This window comes from Acomys russatus, chromosome 19 (assembly GCF_903995435.1).
Source record: "Acomys russatus chromosome 19, mAcoRus1.1, whole genome shotgun sequence".
In the NCBI taxonomy this organism is placed as follows: domain Eukaryota; kingdom Metazoa; phylum Chordata; class Mammalia; order Rodentia; family Muridae; genus Acomys; species Acomys russatus.
Genome location: NC_067155.1, coordinates 10,336,008 through 10,358,340, shown reverse-complemented (window position 1 = coordinate 10,358,340; position 22,333 = coordinate 10,336,008). Strand labels below are relative to the sequence as shown.

General features: G+C 45.6%; 2 protein-coding genes across 2 annotated transcripts in view; one reads left to right on the top strand and one right to left on the bottom strand.

The window, feature by feature from the left end:
• The window catches only part of LOC127203582 (40S ribosomal protein S19-like), a 223,000-nt gene that overhangs the window by 23,326 nt on the left and 177,341 nt on the right, over window positions 1-22,333 (bottom strand). The window lies entirely within an intron of this gene.
• Lig1 (DNA ligase 1) overlaps window positions 1-22,333 on the top strand; it is a 36,212-nt gene that overhangs the window by 3,359 nt on the left and 10,520 nt on the right. Inside the window, exons 3-18 of the mRNA XM_051162431.1 lie at window positions 7,374-7,509; window positions 8,699-8,825; window positions 10,876-10,971; window positions 12,203-12,310; window positions 13,556-13,681; window positions 13,825-13,900; window positions 14,975-15,055; window positions 15,280-15,336; window positions 15,851-16,023; window positions 16,690-16,856; window positions 17,233-17,309; window positions 18,456-18,547; window positions 18,756-18,855; window positions 19,936-20,021; window positions 20,646-20,761; window positions 22,086-22,181. Coding sequence (XP_051018388.1) covers window positions 7,374-7,509; window positions 8,699-8,825; window positions 10,876-10,971; window positions 12,203-12,310; window positions 13,556-13,681; window positions 13,825-13,900; window positions 14,975-15,055; window positions 15,280-15,336; window positions 15,851-16,023; window positions 16,690-16,856; window positions 17,233-17,309; window positions 18,456-18,547; window positions 18,756-18,855; window positions 19,936-20,021; window positions 20,646-20,761; window positions 22,086-22,181 — 1,714 coding nt within the window. The remainder of the gene's footprint in view (window positions 1-7,373; window positions 7,510-8,698; window positions 8,826-10,875; window positions 10,972-12,202; window positions 12,311-13,555; window positions 13,682-13,824; window positions 13,901-14,974; window positions 15,056-15,279; window positions 15,337-15,850; window positions 16,024-16,689; window positions 16,857-17,232; window positions 17,310-18,455; window positions 18,548-18,755; window positions 18,856-19,935; window positions 20,022-20,645; window positions 20,762-22,085; window positions 22,182-22,333) is intronic.

Below are 22,333 nucleotides of genomic sequence, written 5' to 3'. Positions count from 1 at the left end.
ACGTCCTTTAAAGCTGCAAGCACTACGGGCCAGGCAGAATCTAAACATTCTACTCTACTAGTAAAGTAAAACAAACTACTCCAAACCTCATAACATAGATACAGTCCAAGCACGTGCCTATCAGATTCTCTCCCCATTCTTCTTCAGCTGTCAGCTGTCTTCCCTCTCAACTGTCAATCTTGGCCCCGCCCCCTCCCCAGGAAGTCCCACCTTCTACTTCCTATCTCTGCCCAGCTGATTGGCTAAACAGCGCTTTATTGACAGTTGTTACTCCACTCAAGACATTACTCCACAATTCCCCTTTTTAGTCTTAAAAAAAAAAGCAAACCTTTTACGTATACATTTATAATATTACACCAATATACAATACACACACACAAGAAACACAAAACAATCATTATATTCATTTTTATACTCATAATGTTTTGCTGTCTTCAACTCCATCAGAGACTTAAGAGAAGGAATAAAATTAATTAGCTGAGTAACTAGGAAGTACAGGTTAGCAGCTTCCAAAATGAAAAAAATGACAGAGACACTTTGCTGCCTGAACAGTCACTCAAAACTCTTTAACACATTGGAGCATCATCTTCAGCCTTTTGGCCCAATATATCTGACATACATGTTTGTGAAGCAGGGACTATTGAGGACTTGCTTACCCTATCTTGGCAGAGTTTGGCCATCAACTCCACCTGCATCCAAGCTTGCCCATTTCAGGCAGAATTTTGTCTGTGGCAGAAAACAACATTTTTGCCCAGTGGCTGGTTTGCTACATCTGAAGCCATCTCCATAAGGAGGTTCCTTCATGCTCATTACCTTCTTTGAGGCAGGCCGAGTGTTGCCAGGAGTAAACCTGTCTCATTTTCAAAGAATCCTCAAAACAATAAATTTTTTTAAATGCCATATTCTGTAGGTCTCTGAGGTTTTTGAAGACTTTATCTAAATATTTTACTTTATCTGTTGAACATACGGTGTATATTCTTGTGATAAAATTGAATAGTACAATGAATTAAAATTAAACTTTTTTTACATCAATATATAATATTCTATAACAATGAATTAAAAATAGCCTTGTGAGTAACAAGGCCTTAAGTTGAGTAGATTCAATAATTTACCTTTTGTCCCATCATTCCTATATATTTCTATATTCTCAGAGAAAAATCCCTGATTCCAACCTCGTTCTCTCTCTGAATAAAACCAATAACAACATAATCAATTCCCAATGAAAATAAATATTCATAGCCCAAAACCTTACCCAACTCCCCTTTAAGGGAAATGGGATGGTGTTCTCTTTTTAAGGCTTCTTCAGGCTGATTTGGAATGAATAATACCTATGCAGGAGCCCAAATAAAACTGGGAAAATGGTTAAATAAGCTGGAGATAGGATTTGTGGTCCAGTCTCAAAATGTTGAGAAATTCAGGCTTAGTAACAGTCCTGTGTGGGACAGTCTGAAGTGCTGGACCAATTGGAGTCAGGAGCTTTCTCCAAAGCTGTCCTGGGAGATGTTCTGTTCTGATGACAAACAGCAACCAAAGCACTTGTGGATGGAACATGAGGAATGCAGGATGTCAGCATATCAGCATACTGGAGGATGAATCCTGTCAGGTCTGATCCAGCATCAGTGTCTGGTACTTTTGTTCTGAAAATATATAATTTCTCACAAGCATTATACAATTCTAAAGCTATAAATGCATGAGGTGTGCAGGATGCACAGAACAATCAAGGCTCGTTTTGTAGTTTGAATTCATGTACGTATAGACTGACTTAAATTGGTGGTCTCCTTTTCATCCAGGTCTGTTTTATTTTGACCTCTTTCAAAGAGGAAGTATAATATTACCATTACCAAAGAACATACAATCATTTTTTAATTGAAATCAAAACAAGATTGTATAGTTCTAAATGTCCTTTTCTAGATTCTCTGGTGCCTGATGTATAGGCTCCGCTGTACCTGTCTCCTGAGAAACTGTATCCTGTTTTAGAGACAAGCTGGTTGCCCTGAGCAAAAGAAGAGGCATTAAGCCTTAAATAAACTTATGAATACCCTAGGCATCTTGTACCTGGGTTTTTACATCTATTGAAGGTGTTTTTGTCTCACCTCTTCTCTCCATTGGGGATGGATGCTTGTACCTTTTAAACTTTATATAAACTCTCATTTTAGAGTTTATGCATACCCTAGGCATCTTGTACCTGGGTTTTCACACTTGCATAAACTCCCATTTTAGAGTTTATGCATACCTTAGGTATCTTGTACCTGGGTTTTCACTTATATAAGCTCCCACTTTAGAGTTTATCCATACCCTAGGCATCTTGTCCCTGGGTTTTTACATTTGTTTCAGGTGTTTTTGTCTCACCTCTTCTCTCCATAGGGGGTGGACACTTCCACCTTTTAAACTAAATTTCCTTCTCTAGGCTCTGTGGTGCCTAATGTACAGGCTAGGCTGCTACCTGTCTTCTGAGAAAATGTATCCCGTTTTAGAGACAAGCCGGTTGCCTTGAGCAAAAGGAAAGGCATTAAGGTTACCCTTTTAAGTATATGAATTTTAGCCTTTGAGTTTTTGGGACCTAACTAAACTCACGTGTTCTTTGTCACCTGTAATTTTGCATCTGGTGTGACCACCACCTGTCCTCAGTGAAAGTAGCTCAAGTTTAGTGGGATAAGCCAACTGCCAGAGCAGTGACACCTCAACTCAACATACAAAGGATTTTCAATGTGGGAAGCATGCAGCTTGCATGTTTGTCTCCCCGCCCAACCGTGGTCCTTACATAGACCAACAGAATATATCTTCTAGGCCAATTACCCTTTGGCAACAGTTCTTCCAATGGAAGCTCCATTTTTAAAGGAGATTGGCTGGCCTTTTTAGAGCAATGACATTTTCCTTACATAAACCTAAGATTGATGTATATCCATCCATCCTTTAGATTAGTGAGGACATATAATCTATTGTTAAGACAAAGGAACATACTTAGAAAATTTAAGGAAAAAATTTGTCAGTTTAATTCCTATGCTGTCTCTGCCAATGACTTAATTTATCAGTAGGGGGTCATCCCCTGACTTACTGTGGAGACCAGGCTGGTCTAGATCTTTCAGAGATCCATCTGTCTTTGTTTCCATGGTGTTAGGATTAAAGTGTATGTATGATTTTCAGGGGGTCTTCCTCTGTCATATCTATTTTTTTTATCGTTTTTGACGGAACCCACAATTTTTTCTTTCCTGTATGAACATATACATATACATATACATTTACTCCATTGTAACACATTTCCTGTTCTCCATTCTGAGGTTAAGATGTCCTTGAAATACAGACTAACTCAGCAGATTTTTCTAAAATCTAATGTCTCTCTGCAGCTGTCGTTTTTTGATCATTAGTATTCAAGAAGTTCAAAGTCAATAAGGCATTATGTAATCTGTCTCTGGGGGTCTTTGATATCCTTCTTTGTTTGATGAGCATTTCTTTTAAAGTACGATTGGATCTTCCAATGACTGCTTGTCCTGTAGGATTATGTGGCATACCTGTAACATGTTTTATGTTATAATATATTAAAAAATGTTTCATTTTCTTAGAGACATATGATGGAGCATTGTCAGTTTTAATTTGTTTAGGTGTGCCCATAATTGTCATGACTTCTAATAAATGCATAATAACAGAATCAGCCTTTTCAGAACTTGAAGCTGTTGCCCACTGGAATCCTGAATATGTGTCTGTAGTATGGTGCACATACTTCAGTTCTCCAAGCTCTGTAAAATGAAGTACATCCATTTGCCAAATTCCATTTCTTTGATTACCCTTAGGGTTACTTCCCGCAGGTAATGGAGTTTGGTTATATACAGAACAAGTAGGACATTTTGTCACAATTTCCTTGGCTTGCTGCCAAGTGATAGAAAATTCCTTTTTTAAACCTTTGCTGTTAACATGGTGTATGAAACTCTGAAGCTTCTAACACACTTCCTATCAATAGGTGATCAATTTCATCATTACCTTGTGCTAGAGGTCCTGGTAGACCCGTGTGAGATCTTATATGAGTTATATACAATGGATGGTTTCTATTTCTGATCACTTGTGTAATTGAATAAATAGTGAAGTTAATTCGGAATCATCCTGAATTAGGTCAGCTGTTTCTATATTCAGCACAACTTTTTCAGCATACTGAGAGTCAGTAACTATATCAAGAGAGTCTTCAAACTCTGATAACACCAGCAGAATTACATATAATTCTGATTTTTGAACGGAATCATAACGACTCTCAACTAACGTACTTATATTTTCTGATTTATAACCTGCTCTTTTTGACTCATTGGCATTAGTGTGAAATGTAGGAGCACCAGAAATTGGAATCCTCTTTACTATACGAGGAAGAATCCCATTAGTTCTTTTTATGAATTAAAATCGCTTGCTTTTGAGGTATCTGATGTTAATTTCTCCCAAAAAATCTCCACAAGCACTCTGCCAGTGTTCATTGTCAGCCCATAATGAGTCAATCTCAGCATTAGTAAAAGGTACCACCATCTCAGCTGGATCTATTCTAGCTAACTGGTGAAGTCCCAATTTTCCTTTTTCAGTCAATTCAGAAACTTTTTCTATGTAGATTTTTAATTTTTTACTTTGTGTGGTAAAAATATCCATTCTAAGATACAATCTTCCCTTTGCATAAGAATTCCTGTGGGAGAATGAGTAGAAAACAAGGTAACGAAAATCCATGCCTTCTTTGGATTATGCGGTCTATATATGAATCTTGTAATTTCCTTTCTACCAGAGCCAATTTCTTTTCAGCTCCAGCTGATAGCTTTCTTAAGCTATTTAAGTCCTTATCACCTTGTAAGATTTGAAATAAATTACTTAGTTCTTGGGTAGTTAAACCAATTGTAGCCCACAGCCAGTTAATATCTCCCAGCAATTTTTGAAAATCATTAAGAGTTTTCAATTGATCTTTCCTGATTTGTACTTTCTGTACTTTCTAATTTTCTGTAGGCCTATTTTGTGTCCTAACTTATCAACAGAATCCCCTCTTTGTATTTTTTCAGGGGCAATCTGTAATTCCCCAAGGAAAGGCTTTATTTATTTAATTAAAAGTCTGTTCTAATATACTTGCATCTGAATCAGCCAATAAGATATCCTCCATATAATGGTAAATTATGGATTAAGGACATTTCTTGTGAATTATCTCCAATGGCTATTGTACAAAATACTGACACAAGGCAGGACTGTTTAACATTCCTTTATGGTAAAACTTTCCAGTGATATCTCTTTGTTGGGTAGCTTCTATTAAAAGTAGGTATTAAGAAAGCAAATCTCTATCATGTTTATGTAAAGAAATTGTGAAAAAGCAATCTTTTAGGTCAATCACTATAATAGGCCATTCCTTAGGTAACAAGGAAGGCAATGGGATTCCGGATTGTAAAGTTCCCATTGACTTAATAATTTTATCAATTGCTCTGAGATCTGTTAATATCCTCCATTTTCCAGATTTCTTTTTGATGACAAATACAGGAGAACTCCAAGGGCTGTTGGATTCTTCTATATGTTGAGCCTCCAGTTGTTCTTGGACTAGCTTTTCTAGTGCCTGCAAATTTTCTTTAGTCATATACTATTGTTCAGTCCAAATAGGTTGGTCAGTCAACCATTTTGGTGGCAAGGCTGTAGGTGTTTTATCAGCAGTGTTTTCCCATAGAAGAGTCGGCCCCTGTCGTATCTTGTTTATGGACAGCCTGGACAGACTGTAACTGTCTTTGATAATCCCTTTTTATAGTGTTGTTATTATTATTATTTTTTAATCGGGAGTATCACCTGTTTTTCTGGCTTGTTTCTGAAACTGGAGGGATGTTAACCAGATCTCTTCCCCATAAGTTTATGGCTATATCAGCCACGTATGGCCTTAATTTTCCTCTTTGACCTTCTGACCCTGGACATTTAAGCCATCTGACACTTTGTCTTGTTTGAGATGATGTTCCAATCCCTAGGAACTATGTAGATACCTTTTGAAGTGGCCAAATTGGATGCCAGGAATCTTGGGAAATTATAGTGACACCTGCGTCAATATCTAGTAATCCCTCAATCTCAATGCCATTTAATTGTAATTTTAACTTTGGTCTCTTATCATTAATTGTATGTTGCCAATATATATATATATTTTTAAAGTATCTTCAGTACCTTTTATTTTATCTCTATGGGCATTATTATCTCTATTAAATGGCTTTCCTAAGTCTTCAGTAGCCCTATATGTTTTATCAGACCTTGAGTTTTCTTGTTGTCTTTTAGAATATTCCCTTTTTGGTGAACAGGAAATGAATGGCTCATGTTGTTTTTTGTTGGGCCTTGAGCATAGCCCCTTAGTCAGCTGGGCATCTGTGGATATCTGTGGATGACCTACATTCATGAACCACATGACCGTTCCTTCCACATCTTCTACATTTTACAGGAAATCTTTTCCATGAATTATTACCATCGTAGAATAATTTATCTTTAGGAATGGTTTGTTCATTAGGCCTTGAATTTTTACAGTCACAGCAGTGAGCGTTTTGTGTTTTGATGTCTCCTGTAGTTTTTTGTTCAATTATAACTGAATCATGAGTATTTACTTCTACATCTGAAGTAATTTTAATCCATTCATGAAGAGGTGCAGATATTGCCCTCAAGAGTCTAATAGCCTTTTTTCATTCAGCATTAGCACAGGACAGTCTGGGTTTTGAGGTGAGCCAAGTGGACGGCTATTCCTCTACTCTCCAAAACGTCTGTAGAACTCTTTCTGTGGTGCTGAGCATGAACCTGCTTCCCTCTTTGTAAAGAAGTTGTGTAGGATGAATGCCCATCACCAGGAAGTGGGGAGTTGCTGGTATTCATGGTGGCCTCTCTTCAGACTGAGTTTTCTGAGCAAACTCAACACCTGAGTGACTTCCATTGGCATGTATGCCACCTTGCCTATGGCTTCCTGAGCTGGGAGCTTGGAGCTGGCACCAAGGGGACAGTGACTTAAAATAACAGTCTTCCTTTCTTCATGTAAGACCTTAGGCTATTATGCTGTTGCCTGGGCGACTGTGTGCCTTCCTGAAACTCCTGTGACTAAGAGAAAAGGTCTCCAAATGGATCTTAGCGTCAGACCAGCCCCTGGTGCTTGCCAAAAAATCCACCTGTTCTTCATTACGTGTCACCACAGGATGCCTGAGGCATGGGATGGAGAGAGGTGTAGGCAGAAGGATCAAGAGTTCAGAGTCAGCCTCTGCTATCCACTGAGTTTGAGGCCAGGCCGAGCTACATGAGTCCATCTCAAAAGGAGGCATCTAGAAGATGCTCACTGAAGTGGAAGAGAAGGGAATGCAGAGTTTTTTGGGCAGTTTCACCATGCTGCCTGCCATATCCTCCATCTCCTTCCTGACTTCCAGGGTGGCATTGAAGGAGAGGAACCGAGTGGTGCCTGAGAGCGGTTCTCCAGTGAAGAGGACAGGAAGGAGGGCAGCCCATGTCCTGAGCAGTGAAGGAGAGGAGGAAGATGAAGCCCCCGGCACCCCCAAAGTCCAAGTAGGTTTCAGCAGCCTGCTCGTTTTCTTTTCTAAATTTAATTTTTGTGCGTATGTGTGTGTGTCATTGCTGTGTGTGTGGAAGTCAGAGGACAACGCTTCTTCTACTTTCACATGAGTTTTAGGAATCAAACTGGTTTCTAGGCTTGTGTAGCAAGCACCTTTACCCACGGAGCCATCTTGCTGACCTCTGGCCTGCCACTTGTCTACTTACCTGTGCAGCTGAGTGCGGTAGCTATACAGGACGCCTCTGGGAACATTGTCCTGGAGACAGGCAGTCTCTGCTGTTGTACCTTGAAGCAGGAGGCTTGGGGTACAGGGTCACAGCCTGCCTCTTCTGGGAGGTGGTGTTCATTTGGCCCTTTGACATCATTATGCCATGGGTGTGTCATGGAGAACGTACCTGTGCCACTGCCTACTCCACAGCTATCCTGTAATTCTGTAGCTCAGGTACCTGGAGTGGATTATCTTAGGGTGTGGGCAGGGCTTTTGTTTCTGGAGCCTTTAGGGGAAGACTACTTTTATGCCATTTTCAGCTTCTAGAAGCCTGTTTCTTCGTCTGCTGAGCCAACCTTATGTTCTCTGTAGTCACATTTCCTTGAGACTCTTCTTGCTTCTGCTTAAATTTACTATTATTTTTAACTCTCTCTGTGTGTGTGTGTGTGTGTGTGTGTGTGTGCGCGTGTGTGCGCGTGTGTGCATGTGTGCATGCTTGCATGTGTACACATGCCATATGTATAGTATCACAGAATAATGTGTAAGAGTTAGTGCTCTCCCTGCACTATGTGGGGCTACAAGAGAAGCTGAAAATGGAATCCTTAGTGTCATGTCCACACTAGCTGCAGAGGAGGCAGAGAAACTGTATTAACTTCAGGGGAGGTTGAGAGATACAGCTCTTAGTTAGGCCACCGTATGTGTAACTGAAAAAGGAAGACTCTTTTACTTTAAGAGGCAGAGTTAATATTGGGGTTCATATTGGAGTGGATCTGGGATACTAAAAGTGTGTTGGTGGGCCTAATAATACCTAGGTGAGAGAAGATGGTCTAGGTGGGGATGGGGCTGAGGAACCAGAAATGATGGTAGAGATGAGGGACTGAGTCCAGCCCTCTCTGAAACATGTGGTGTCTGTGTCTGACAGGCGATGCACGCATCCTTTCTATTCTAGAACTGTTCTTTCTGTCTCCTTCCAGAAGCCTGCATCAGACTCCAAACAGGGCTCCCCTCCCAGCCCTGACACAAGTCCTGAGAACAGTCCTTTCTTCACCAGCAGCCCCTCCACGGACGTCTCCCCATCAGGATTCCCAAAGCGTCGCACTGGTAAGGACAGGCCGGCTCCTTCCCTTCCATCCGTACTACCTATGGTGAGCATCATGCCAGTGGCTCTGATGGTACACTGTGGCAGTGAGCACAGGTAACTGTCCCTCAGCTGTGCGACCTGGGGCAAACCACTTCACCTTTGCAGAGGTGTGGCTATTCTACTGGTAGGACAGGGGTTTGAAGTACGGTGCCAACTGCCCAGAAGTGCCAGGATTAAAAGCTAATTTGTGTAAAGTGTGGGCCTAGCTTGGTCAGTGCTTGGTATGGGTTGGAAATTGTGATTATTACGGGGAGTTGATGTTGCTGCACAGCTCTGCATAGGAACACAAGAGTGCAGGTATGTAGAGTTCTGGAAGAGAAGGTAACTAAGCTAGGCCCTGAAAGGCGAAGAGAACCAGGTGGGATCGGAGAAAGGAAGAGAACTCTAGGTAGTGGGAATAAGTTGGGAACATCTGGGCCACTTAAGTTTGGAGTTCTGTCATAGGAAGCACAGAATTCAGGGGACACTGAATGAGGAGCCTGGAGAACATTCTAGAGAATCAGCCAGGGATAGAATGTCTCGATGGAAGACAACTTGGTATGGAGAAGGGCCAGCTGAGGGACCCACATGTGACCTGGGGTCGGAGCCTGCTCTGGCGTTGGGTTTGCAGTGTGGTGACTGAGATGAGACTTGTAAAGTTTTGGTGCTTTAATTAATGTAACTTGGGAGGCAGGTGTAAGCTGAGCATCCCTGATCCGTCGGATCTGAGGTGCTCACCCCCAGACTTAAACTTGAAAACCCCAAACTCTGCATTTCACACAGGGTGCTCCACCAGAACTGGCCTCAGCAAGGGAAGCCTTTCCAGTGTCCCGTGACCAACTTGGGTGTGGGAATTGGCTTTTTATACAGAATGCTCTCAGTTTTTTAAAAAACCTAAACAAAGGCTAAATATTCATGGCAAAAACCTGATATGTGGATTGGCTTGTACAGCAGGTCAGATTTTGAAGACTTAGTGTATATTCATTATCCTTTAATTTTTTCCCTTTCTCATTACTATGACAAAATAACCTTCTGAAAGTATCTTAACGCTAGGAGGGTTTATTTTGGTCCAGAGTTTGAGAGTGCAGTCCACAATGATGGGGAAGGCATGACAGGAGGAGTGGGAGGCAGCCGGAAGCCGAGGACACTGCTGCTCTGCTCACTTTCTCTTCCTTTGTGTTTGTCTAATCCAGTCCTCAGCTCACAGTCTGGTGCCACCCAAATTAGCACAGCACGGGAGAGCACTCACAGATGCAGAAGCGCGTCTCCTAGGAATTCCAGCTTTAGTCACGTTACAGTGAATAAGAACCCACACTCAGTTTCTAAAAGAAGACTGCTCGTCATTTAGAGTTAAAATTGTGTTTAGATCATAATGTGTGGTTGAAACTAAGTTCTCCAGTTTGGCTTCCCCCCCCTCCCCCTTTAAATGCTTAAGTTACATCCTATATGCAACTTCCTGAATTCTTCCATGGGGTAGAGCTGGTCACAGGGCTTCCCCAGGAACTCAGAAGTCAGGTATCTATTGTGCCGAGGGAAGGGAGGTCCAGGAAAGGCAAGTGAAGACTATTCTCGATAGGAGCCACATGTGCAAAGGCCCTGAGGTAGGAAAAACTATGTGTGTGGGAATTATGACACTATGGTGTTTCTAGAAACATGGTGTGGTTTGCAGAGCAGAGAGGCAGCTTGAGGATAGTGTGTGTGAAGAGAGCTAGAGAGGAGAGTAGTGGCTGGGTCCTCAAGGCTCTGAGACACTAGGCTGAGGGTGCTGAGTACGGCCTGTTATTATTTACATGAGGCTGTTTCGTTTCTCAAAAGGCAGGAAAGGAAGGGACAGAATAAATAACTCACTCAAGGTTATAGACTCAGAGTTTGAAAGATGAGGTGTACATGGGGGTAGTGACTATGGCAGGTATGGGAGAGGAAGGGGCTCCAGAACCTTCTAAGTTGCCACCTCCAGGAGGCAGTGTGATCTCACTGGGGCAGGCACAGACAAACCAGTGGTTAACCACAGTGCTCCCTTTTCCTTCCCAGCTCGGAAGCAGCTCCCGAAACGGATAATTCAAGACACTCCCGAGGAGCAGAATGAGGACAAAGACAGAGCAGCCAAGAAAAGGAAGAAGGAAGAAGGTGTGTGTGTGTGTGTACCCATGACACAAAATGGGGACCTGCAAGGGTAGGGGAGGTGTGTGCAGTACAAGATTTGTATACTTCCAGATCTGATATCTAAACCTTTAAGTCAATACTTCAAACTTGGGGCCAGGCATGTGGCCTACGCTTATAATCACAACATTCAGGTGGCTGAGGCAGGAGGATCATTGCCAGTTTGAGGTCAGACCCAATTTCAATAAATGGTTAAATGAATAAATTTTGACCTAATACACAGGAGTTTATTGTGAAAGCTCCCCCCTCCCCCCCCCCCCCACTGGTTTTTTGAGACAGGGTCTCTCTGTATAGACTTGGCTGTCCTGGACTTGCTTTGTAAACTAGGCTGGCCTTGAACTCACAGAGATCTGCCTGCCTCTGCCTCCCGAGTGCTGGGATTACAGGCCTGTGCCACCTCACCCAGCTTTTGTGAAAGTTTTCTGAGAAACATATTTTTTGGTCTTTTTTCAATGTAACATATAATTATGTTTTTATCTTTTTTTATTTAATGGAAATTATTTCTCACTGATGTTGAGTTTTTCCAAGGGTGCACTTGGAGACAACTGGAACTAACAAAAATTCCCTCAGCTAGCTTTTCATGTAGTGTCCAGCAGGTGTCGCTGTGTTCCCTTGGAGACTGTAAATGCCATACTCTTTGAATAGGTTCTCTTTATTTTTGGGTAATGCTGGGAAACAGCCATGGGGATGGATCCCTTGCTCATGGGCCTCTGATTTCATCAGATGCAGTTGTTTTTGTTCTTGTGATGGATGAGTAAAAAAATCTTCCTCAGTTTCCCTTGCTAGGTTTGAATTATTTAGTGGAGTCTTGGTTTCCTATTGGCAATTTGTAGTCAGTAAAAAATTTCACCATAAGTTGGAGATTTTAGCCATCCTGAATATCTCCAAGTAAAAGAAGTATCTTTGTCCTAAGAGCAGTTTCCTCTAAATTATTGTGTGATTTTATCATTTCCTTGGAGTCATGACTTTTTAGTACATTTGTGAATAAAAATGTACAGGCTAGGCAAGTACTCCACTACTTAGCTACGTGTCAGTGTCTTGTTTTGTGAGACAGGGTCTCACAAAGTTGCCCAAACTAAAAATTGAATTTACTCTATAGCGCAGGCAAGCTTTGAACTTGTGACCTTGCTTCAGACTGTCCACTGGGTAGGAATGCCCTTAGGTCTCACTGCTGCTTAACTTTTCTATTTGTCATCAGAAATACAGACCTCAACAGAAAGCCTTGAAGAAACCGAAGAGGTAAAACAGAAGGAAGAAAAGGAAGGGGAGCAGCTCATAGTGTCCCCTGAGCCCACGAAGTACCCCAGTGAGTTGCTTATCCCCCCAACTTCATCATCCTGATTGGGGGTCACTACTTAGAGGATGGTTCATTTAAAACAACTTGGGGTCACTATGAACACAAAGATAATCATAGGCTTTTCTGTTAATACTTATTGTTTGTTTTACCCCCCTGCATGTGGGAAAAGAGGAAAGAACCCTCAAAGTGCTTTTAGACACCATAGGTGCCATCAGATACAACAAACTGAGAAGGTGTTTATTAAGTGTGCCATCTAATCTTAGTTACAGGATTCAGAAGTGGGAGTGCTCCTCGCAGGTCAGGTGCAGCTTCTGTTCCCTGGTACCCTTGAGACCCTGTGTAGGTGACATTGGCAAGGACAGTTATAGGCACGTACTTGTATCTGGTTTTCTTCAAGTGCAAGAAAAATGGTACTGTGGTACTCTTTTTTGAATCATGGTAAGACGGTGTGTGTGTATGTGAGAGAGAGAGAGAGAGAGAGAGAGAGAGAGAGAGAGAGAGAGAGAGAGAGAGAGAGAGAGAGAGATGAGAGAGAGAGGAGAGAGGAGCGGGAGGAGAGAGAGAGAGAGAGAGAGAGAGAGAGAGAGAGAGAGAGAGAGAGAGAGACAGGTGGTGGAACCCAGGCCCTGACACATTTCTAGGAAAATGTTTAATACTACCACACCTCAGTCCTCTCACTAGTGGGTTCTAGGCAAGTGCACACCCCTAGGCCCCATTGGGGGAGTCTATTAGGCAGGGACTCTACCACTGAGCCACACCCCCAGCCCCTCACTGGGGGATTCTAGGCAGGGGCTCTACCACTGAGCCACATCCCAGCCCCTCACTGGGGGATTCTAGGCAGGGGCTCTACCATTGAGCCACGCCCCCAGCCCCTCACTGGGGGATTCTAGGCAGGGGCTCTACCACTGAGCCATACACCCAGCTCTGATTCTTGTTTGTTTGTTTGTCTGAGACAGGATCTTTACTGTGAGGTCCAGGGTTGCTGTGTGGTTTTGTAATTCCTCTGCCTCAGTGTCCTGAGTAGCTGGTACTTCAGGCTGATGCCACCCAGCTGGGTGCTGAGGTGTCTTTTGACTACCATTCCTAAGTCTTCCGTGTCTGGCCCAGTGTCAGCTGTGTTTTCATTAAGACCGAGGAATGAACTTGAGGCCAGAGAGCCCCAGGATTTACACAGCAGGAGAAGGGTTGGAATTGCTCAATTTTCCACATAGAGAGCACAGTGAGTATATCACCATCCACCTTCTCTCACTTCAGAGTCAGTGACCCCGACAAAGACAGAGAACATACCAGCGTGTAAGGCCAGAGTGAAACAGGAGCCTCAGGAAGAGGAGCAGAGCAAGCCTCCTGCCAGAGGTGCCAAGACGCTCAGCAGCTTCTTCAGTGAGCACCTCTCTCCTCTTTGTCCCTCTGGGTTGCACAGGCAATAGATTGTGGGACTCTGCTCAGGCAATGCTGGTTGGACAAGATGTGGGATATGAGGCCTATGAGGAGTAGGGACCCTCTACTTTCTGTCTTCCTTGCAGCCCCCCGGAAGCCAGCAGTAAAAGCTGAAGTGAAACAAGAAGAGTCTGGTACTCCAAGGAAGGAAGAGACCAAGGGGTGAGTCGGTGCCCAGGTCTGACAACTATCCTAGCACATTCCCTTCTCCATGTGCATGTGCATGCCTCCTCCCTCGCATGGGCTTCTTCCTCTTGCAGGGCTTGGCAGTGTTTAAGACACTTTTGATCCCTATTGCAAAGCCTTGGAATGCAGGCAGAATATGAACTGTGCTCAGGGATAGATAGAGTTTGCATACCCATTGATTGCTTGGTCTCTTGCCTGACCTCCAGCCTCCAGTCTGATCCCCAAAGGGCTAGGGGCATAAAACAAGGTAACCATGGTAATAATTCTCATCCCTCACCCGACCCACCTGCCTAGAGTGGTTCTGCATTATTTCTAGGACAAAATCTTAAGCCTCTTTGTCCACTGGTCCCATCCAGCACTCCCTTAGAACCCTGATTCCACCATACTAAGCTTATCAGGTTGAGCACATGTTCTGGAAACAGCAAGCACCTGCACTGAGATCTCGTGAGGGCCTCTGTGCCAGCCCTAGGTGTGGATCATGTAGAGCTGCTTATATTTCCTGATAATGACTGTGGATTGGCGTTTTGGGACTCTGCATAGGCTGCTAAAAGATAGTTTTATTGTGAATTGGTCACTCTTACACCATCGGTTATGAACACAAGATTTGTTGAATGGATAGTGGATAAACATCCTATAAAGTAATGGGATCAGACTCCATCTTGCCTTACTGAAAACCCTATGTAGGCTGGGTTGTGTCTCAGTGGTAAAGGACTTGTCTAGAATCACCAAGTGAGGGCCTTAGGGCACGGCTCAGTGGTAGAGTACCTGTCTAAAATACCCCAGTGAGGGGTTGGGAGTGTGACTCAGTGATAGACACCTGCCTGGAATTCCCTAGTGAGAGGCTTGGGGGTGTGGCTCAGTAGTAGACCCCAGCCTAGAATCTCCCAGTGAGGGGCTAGAGACATGATAAAACTCCTGCCTAGACTCTACCAGTGAGGAAGGAGATGGAAGTGTGGTGGCCTCTGGCTTTGTGAGCTAGGTCCAACACACAGTAGGAATAACTTCTTAGACTTAGAGTTACCCAGTTTCCTCTTCCCTTTGCCTTCACAGAACCCTGGATCCAACGAATTATAATCCTTCCAAGAGTAACTACCATCCCGTTGAAGATGCTTGTTGGAAACATGGCCAGAAGTAAGGAGTTAGCCTTCCCTGGGACTGTGGGATGCTGTCACTTTGGCCTCTTTTGGAAGAGCTGTGACATCTCTCCCATCCCTGTTTAGGGAACATGGCGCCATGGAAAGGGACAGTGGATCATTGTCTCTGCATTTATTCCCTAGGAGCATGTAAGGGGGCAGGATGGATACAGGATGGTATGGTTTATTCAAGTGGTTCGCATATCTCTTTTCCTTTCCAAGGGTCCCTTTTCTCGCTGTGGCCCGGACATTTGAGAAGATTGAGGAGGTTTCTGCTCGGTAATTAGTGCACGGGGGGCTGGTGCTCTGTGGCTCTGTTCTGAGCATGACATTGTGTGTTCCCTTGTGCACTGTAGTTTTTCCTCATGTCTTCACGGTCACTGTCCGTCGTTTTCAGTGCCTTGAGTGTCTAAGAGTGGAGGGCCTTGGCCGAACCCTAGCCTGATGCTTCTTATCTTCCTGACCTTGGGCAAGTCTGTTTTCTCACCTGTAAACTCGGGCAATAAGGTCACCTGTCTCAGAGTGGGCACAAGCATCCATCAGTTAAATGGTGGAAGGGGTTAAAACCAGTGTCTTCTTGAGGAAGTGTCTGGGCATGGCTGCTGTTCTTTGTTAGTAATTATCACCATCTTCTTTGTCACTTTTTTCAGTCCCCCCTCCACAGGGAAGCTGTCGTTGTTCCTTGGCTCTTCATCCTTTTCTCATATTCTTTTCGCTTATCCCCCTCACTTCCTGGGACCCTACACCCAACTGACCTTGAGATAGGTGGAGACACCTTGGCCCTTTCTTCCAGGCTCAAGATGGTGGAGACACTAAGCAACCTGCTGCGCTCTGTGGTGGCCCTGTCACCTCCAGACCTGCTCCCTGTCCTCTACCTCAGCCTCAACCGCCTCGGACCGCCTCAGCAGGGACTAGAGCTGGGTGTTGGTGATGGTGTTCTTCTCAAGGCAGTTGCCCAGGCTACAGGTAGGAGGGACCAACAAGAGGGAGCACAAGAGGAAGGTTGGGAAAAAGTTGCGTGTTGGGGAGGGATCAAGGCCAGTGGGGAAGAGTACTTGACAGGGCCAGATTTTCAAGGTCTGGGCAGTTCAGGGCGGGATGGACAGGAGAGGTGAGGTGAGGAAAGACACTGGGAGACAACTCAGCCGGTTGAGTTGTCTTGACTGCCTGTTTGTCCATCTTGTCAGCCTCCTGCTCTTACCTCATAACAGGGCTCTGGTTTGGACCATAAGCAAGGTCAAGGCACACCTCATATTGTAATCGCTAATTTTGAAAGGTAGACCAACAGAAACAAATAAACAAGAGGCTGGAGACTGCTAGAGACCAACTAAGGATTATACAGGCAGCCCTCTCCACTTCTGTTGGCCTCATCCCATCCCATGGATTTCAGTTCCACCTACATATACCCCCAGTCGGCATGCTCACCAAGCTGCTTGCCTTCCTCTCAGTGACTGTTGCTGTGTCTTCTTACACTGACTTAGCAGGAACAGGCACTTCCTAGTTGTCTCAAGGAAGCAATCTGTAGAAAAGGGGGAGGAGGGGCTTCACACGCAAAGATAGCTGGAGAAATGTCCATCCAGTGAAGGGGGACAGGGAGCGGCAATGTCCTTCCCCACTCTGTCCTCTGTCAAGGTCGTCAGCTGGAATCCGTCCGGGCTGAGGTAGCTGAGAAGGGTGATGTGGGGCTGGTGGCCGAGAACAGCCGCAGCACTCAGAGACTCATGCTACCCCCACCTCCACTCACCACCTCTGGAGTCTTTACCAAATTCTGCGACATCGCCCGGCTCGCTGGCAGTTCTGTAAGTAGAGCAGGCTGCCTCATCCCAGCAGCCAGATGTCCTGCGACCTAAATCAAAGCGTGTGGTGGGGACTGTGTGCCTTGACTGTGGGGGCTGAGTGTTCATTTCTGCTGTGCGGTTTGCAGTGTCTCTTACCATTCTCTGGAGATGCTAGCACCTAAAGCCATGCCTCTTGGGGGTCAAGACTCTTGGATAAAGGGAGAGAGGCAGAGAGAGCTAGCTCACTGTCACTGCTGTCAGAGCCAGAGGCTACAGCAGGTGGTGGCGGCGGCGGTGGTGGTGGTGGCGGTGGTGGCGGCAGCGGCAGCTTTTTCAAATCTGTAAAATGTCTGGTTTCTCTTCTGATGGGTCCTTGCCTATTCTCCACTTTGTCCAGTCCATGGCCAAGAAGATGGACATCATCAAGGGCCTTTTTGTTGCCTGCCGCCACTCGGAAGCCCGCTTCATTGCCAGGTAACCATGGGGCTCATGAGTCTCGGGAGGCATGTGGGCCTAGCTGGTGAGCACTGGCAGCTCCAGACACTGCTAACACCCTGACTGCCTTCTCATGAGAAAAGTGCCAGCCTGACCCCACTGTGATCTTCCATTGTTACTTTTGTTAGTTACTTGCACGTTATTGTGGCTAAACTGCCTGTTGGAGGAAAGGAATATTTAGCTCATGGTTTGAGGGTTTGGGCTCATTGTGTGGGGAAGGCATGGTGGGGGTGGCGTTTGTGGCAGCAGGAGTCCATGTGTGAGGCTCCTCATATCAGCAGACCAGGAAACAGAGTAAGAACCAAGGGATGTATAACCTCCTACACAGTAACCTAGTACCCCCTACCTTTGGGTACTCTCCATTTCCTGAAGTTTCCTCAGCCTCCCAAAATTGTACCACCAGCCATGGACAAACATTTAAAATGTTTGCCTGTAGAGAACATTTCGTACCAAACCATAATAACTTTCTGTCATGGGCTAACTCCCCTCTCTTGGTGATGCTGCCTAGAGAAGGATCCTGGAGTTCAAGGGTAAATTCTTTGATTTGATTACTGATGTTTGACTTGGCCTGAGTTCAGCACAGAGTTGTCATGACAGTAGAAGAAAAGCCACTGACCTCTCTTGAAGTGTACTTTGAAGCAGATTTTTAGGTACTTTGCCCTGTACCTACTGTTTGATGCCGTCAAGTCTTCTAGCCACTTTGTGAGGTAGATCCCATCATCCTGATTGCAGCTGATAGAGGCGGAGGTGCAGGCTCCTTAGCTGCCTGTGCAATCCCTGGCATGAAGCACAGCCTAGGCCGGGTTAGGTTTCTGACTGTCACGAGTCAAGCTTTGCTTTGGCTTTTGACTGTGACTTGCCCTCCTCCTCAAGCTCTTCCCTCTCACCTGTGAGATTTTTGCTTCTGTCTCCCGATGGCCACTGGCCATGGGTGTTCCTGGTTGGCTTCAGTTTTCTTGTCATATAGCGGTTATGTGATATCTTGGGTCCCTTTGAGGCTCCGAAGACTGTCTAGATACTGAAGAGGTTCCACAAAAGGTAGAAGTTGGGGAGACAGGAGCAGGTGAAGTGTGGAGGGGAAGATGGGAGCGGTCAGCCAGCTCACACCTGCTGCTCTGTCCTCAGGTCCCTAAGTGGGCGGCTGCGCCTTGGGCTGGCTGAGCAGTCGATATTGGCTGCACTTGCCCAGGCTGTGAGCCTCACACCCCCTGGCCAAGGTAAGAAGCTCTGGCACATTTTCTTCCCATCACTGTGTTCCGAGGGTCTCTTCTCCATCTGTTGTCCTGTTCTCCTCTGAGCATGCTCCTGGGCAGCCTGCCTCATTCCTTGCCCTGTCACATGCATACACTGCCCTCTGTGACCCTGGACCCTTGAATATGTGAGGGGTCTTGCTCATTACTAAGCTGCTGGTGGGTCTTTTCATAGAGTTTCCTCCAGCCGTGGTGGATGCTGGGAAGGGCAAGACAGCAGAGGCCAGAAAGATGTGGTTGGAAGAACAAGGCATGATACTGAAGCAGACCTTCTGGTGAGACGCAGGGTTGGGCCAGAGTGCTGGCCAACATGTGAGTGACTGACATGGGGCGGTAAATACAAGGGACTGTGATCTAGACAGGCATGCTGCTGGATTGTGAGCAGTTAGAGGCAGACACAGCATGTGAGAGCAGGAGGCACAAGATGCCCAGAGTTTCAATAAAAGCCCTAAGGGACCCAGAGAAAAGGCTCCTGGCTACTTAAAATAGATGTTACGCACAGAGAGGATTAGAGCTCTATACATGGAGGGACTTTGGCCAGCAACTCACTTAGCTAATGAGCAGTTCACACGTGTCCCCAAGGCACCTGATTAGGGCCTGATTGCTCTGGGTACTGGCACATAGTAGTGAGTTTCTTACAGATCTCCCAGTGGCTCAGCGTCTGCAGGCTCCACCATCTCCCAAGCTCTGTTCAGTCCACTTCGCCCTGTCCCAGAATAGCTGAATAAGTCAGCAGTAGCCTTGAGTGGGACACAGTCACTGCTTGGGACATAAGAGAGGGGTGCTGCAGGATGTACACTAAGGGGGACAATTAGCATGATGAATGGTGACTGAGAGTGGGGCACATAGTGACAGGACACTATAGTGACAGACAGGTGTTAGGGACATGGTCACAGAGTTAAGTAGAGATGTTCAGGAATCATCTGGCATGAGCTGAGGGACCTCTTGTATGTAGACAGTGGAGTTTTCAAGTTAGGAGAGTTCTAGAAAGACCCTCCATGGCCTGGGTGTGGTAGTACACTTCAAATCTCAGCACACACTTGGGATCTCAAGTTCTGTGCCAATTTGGAATATGTAGCAAGAGCCTGTCTTACTAAATCAAGGAGTGGGCTTAGCAGTTGAGTGCTTGCCTAGAATTCAGCAGGGAGGGGCAAAGAGCATGCTTGCCTGGAACCCACCACCTAGAATTTACCAATGCCTGCCTAGATTCATCCCCCCTGGGCTAGGGGTGTGGCCCCGCAGCAGAACATTTCCTTCATATGTCCAAGGCCCTGGGTTCTACACCCTCTCCCAGAACCATGGAAGAAAATAAAAGGCCTTGTCATCTTGCTCTCTTCTCTCCAACCCCTCCCTAGTGAGGTGCCTGACCTGGATCGAATCATTCCTGCGCTGCTGGAACATGGCCTGGAACATCTCCCTGAGCACTGCAGGCTGAGCCCAGGTACCACGCTATGGGTCCTTGAGGCTGGGCCGCTGTCCTCAACGGAGCGGTGTGAGCAGCTGCACCCAGACAGCGTCTGTGTGCTTGTGTCCTTTGCTGATGCCCTTACCTTTTTCTCTGAGCTCTCCATTATGAACTGGGGTGGGTATGGGCTGCGGCAGCAAAGATTCTCCAGAAGGCACTGGCTTGACCACAGAGAATTTGTCATGCACATACATACTGAGAGCAAGGCAGGCAGCCATGGCAGCATGTGGCTGTGTTCCAGTGGTCATACAGGGAACCCCAGGGACCTGGGTCCCTTCTATCTTTTTCTTCGGCAATCTTGAAGCTTCTGTGATCAGGGAAAGAGGGGAGATAATGCTGCTTGTAAAGGAAGTGACTTGTGACCATGTACTGGTCCTGTTACTTGTGTCCATTTATGGCCTTTGTTAGCTTCCAGGGAGGCTGGTGTGGGACTCAAGTGTTTCTTCTGGCATGTGGGTGGTCCTCTCCCTTACATAATGGCGGAGAAAAAGAGTAGTAGATCCTAGACACATTGGTAGCCTTTGCCTCTTCCTCTTAATTCCTTGATCCACCGCCTTCCCTCTGCCTCGCCCCCCCTTAACTTTCTTTCTTCCCTCCCAGGGGTTCCTCTCAAACCAATGCTGGCCCACCCCACTCGGGGTGTCAGTGAGGTCCTGAAACGCTTCGAGGAGATGGATTTCACCTGCGAGTATAAATATGATGGGCAGCGGGCACAGGTATGGGCAAGGATAGCCCTTCCTGTATTAGGAGGGTCCTTAGTACAGTCCTCTCGTTGGCTTGAGTCTCCCCTCTGTTCAGTGAGTGCAGTGCTCATCACCTCCAGCCTATGGCAGAATGGGATTGCCAGAAGTTTTGATCTACAGAAAGGGCATCAGGAGATCCTGACTCCCCTGGTGCTGACTGAGTGCAAAATGTATTGAGGTGGCCACTGTGGGAGGAGGCCTCCGTGTGACCCTTCGTGTAGTGACAGGCATGTGCCTCCTGTGACCTAGGGCCTTGGTCCTGGGGAAGTGTTATGGGTCTTCTGCATTGGTGGGATTTGGGACTAGCTTGGTATTTATCCCACGAGGAAGGGTAGCGCACAAGGTGAGTGGTATCTGGGGCTTTGAGGCAGCTATAGCTGTGGATTCCACATGCACAACCTCAGCAGTGACTCTAGAATAATACTGAGAAGACAATCAAAAAACAGTTTATAATAGTAGGCATGGTTTTAAACATACATGCATATATATGCTAAAGTTGTACGTATGAGATGGCATATATGTGGCCCTGTTCAAACTCTGTGACCAAACGACTAGGCCAACAGTAGAATCTAGTAGCGTAGCTCATTCAGACAGGTCTGTGTATCGCTCAGCAGATGGATGAGCTTTCAGATACAGGGGGCAGGGGACTGGGAAGACAGAAATTATAAAGGCAGGCACCAGGCTGGTGGGATGGCTCAGTGAGCAAAGGTGTTGAGCAAGCTGGAGGACCTGAGTTCCATTTCCAGGAACCACGTGGTGGAAAGAGAGAAGTGACTCTATGGATTTTGTACTTGCTAAAAATACAGAATTATGAAGCAATAAATTAAGTATCTGAATGCAATTGATGTCATTATATATGTCACATAACAGAGTACTAATATTCATGAAAGTACAAATTCTGCAAACAAAGTGAAAAAAAAAAAAAAGAGAGAAGTGACTCCTTGACTCCTTCAGATTGTCCTCTGAGCTCCACACTCAGAGACTAGTAAACCTTATTTGTCACACACACACACACTAGTAAACCTTATTTGTCACACACACACACACACACACACACACACACACACACACACACACACACACACACTAAATAAGGGTTTAAAAAAAAACCCCAGAAAAGCAAAAGATGGTGGACAGCACACACAGGTTGCAGGTACCAGGAAACTTGAGGTGATTTGCTCAGATCTGTGTAGCAGTTCTTTGAGCTTCCCAAACCTGTGAGTGACGGTGGACTCTGAAGACAAGTGTCGCACAAGAAGGATTTGCCTGACTTCCTTGCCCTCCCTTGTCACGGTAGATTCACGCTCTGGAAAGCGGAGAGGTGAAGATTTTCAGCAGGAACCAGGAGGACAACACAGGAAAGTATCCTGACATCATCAGCCGCATCCCCAAGGTGAGCATCTCCCTGCTGGGCTGTGGTACGGACTCCTCTGGACCAACCTGGTGCAGTGGAGGTGAGACTGGCAGATGTGCTGCTGTGTATAACAGACTTGCTTCAGCCTGGCCTGAGGAGATGTTGCTTATTTCTTCAGTCTGGAGGCAGGT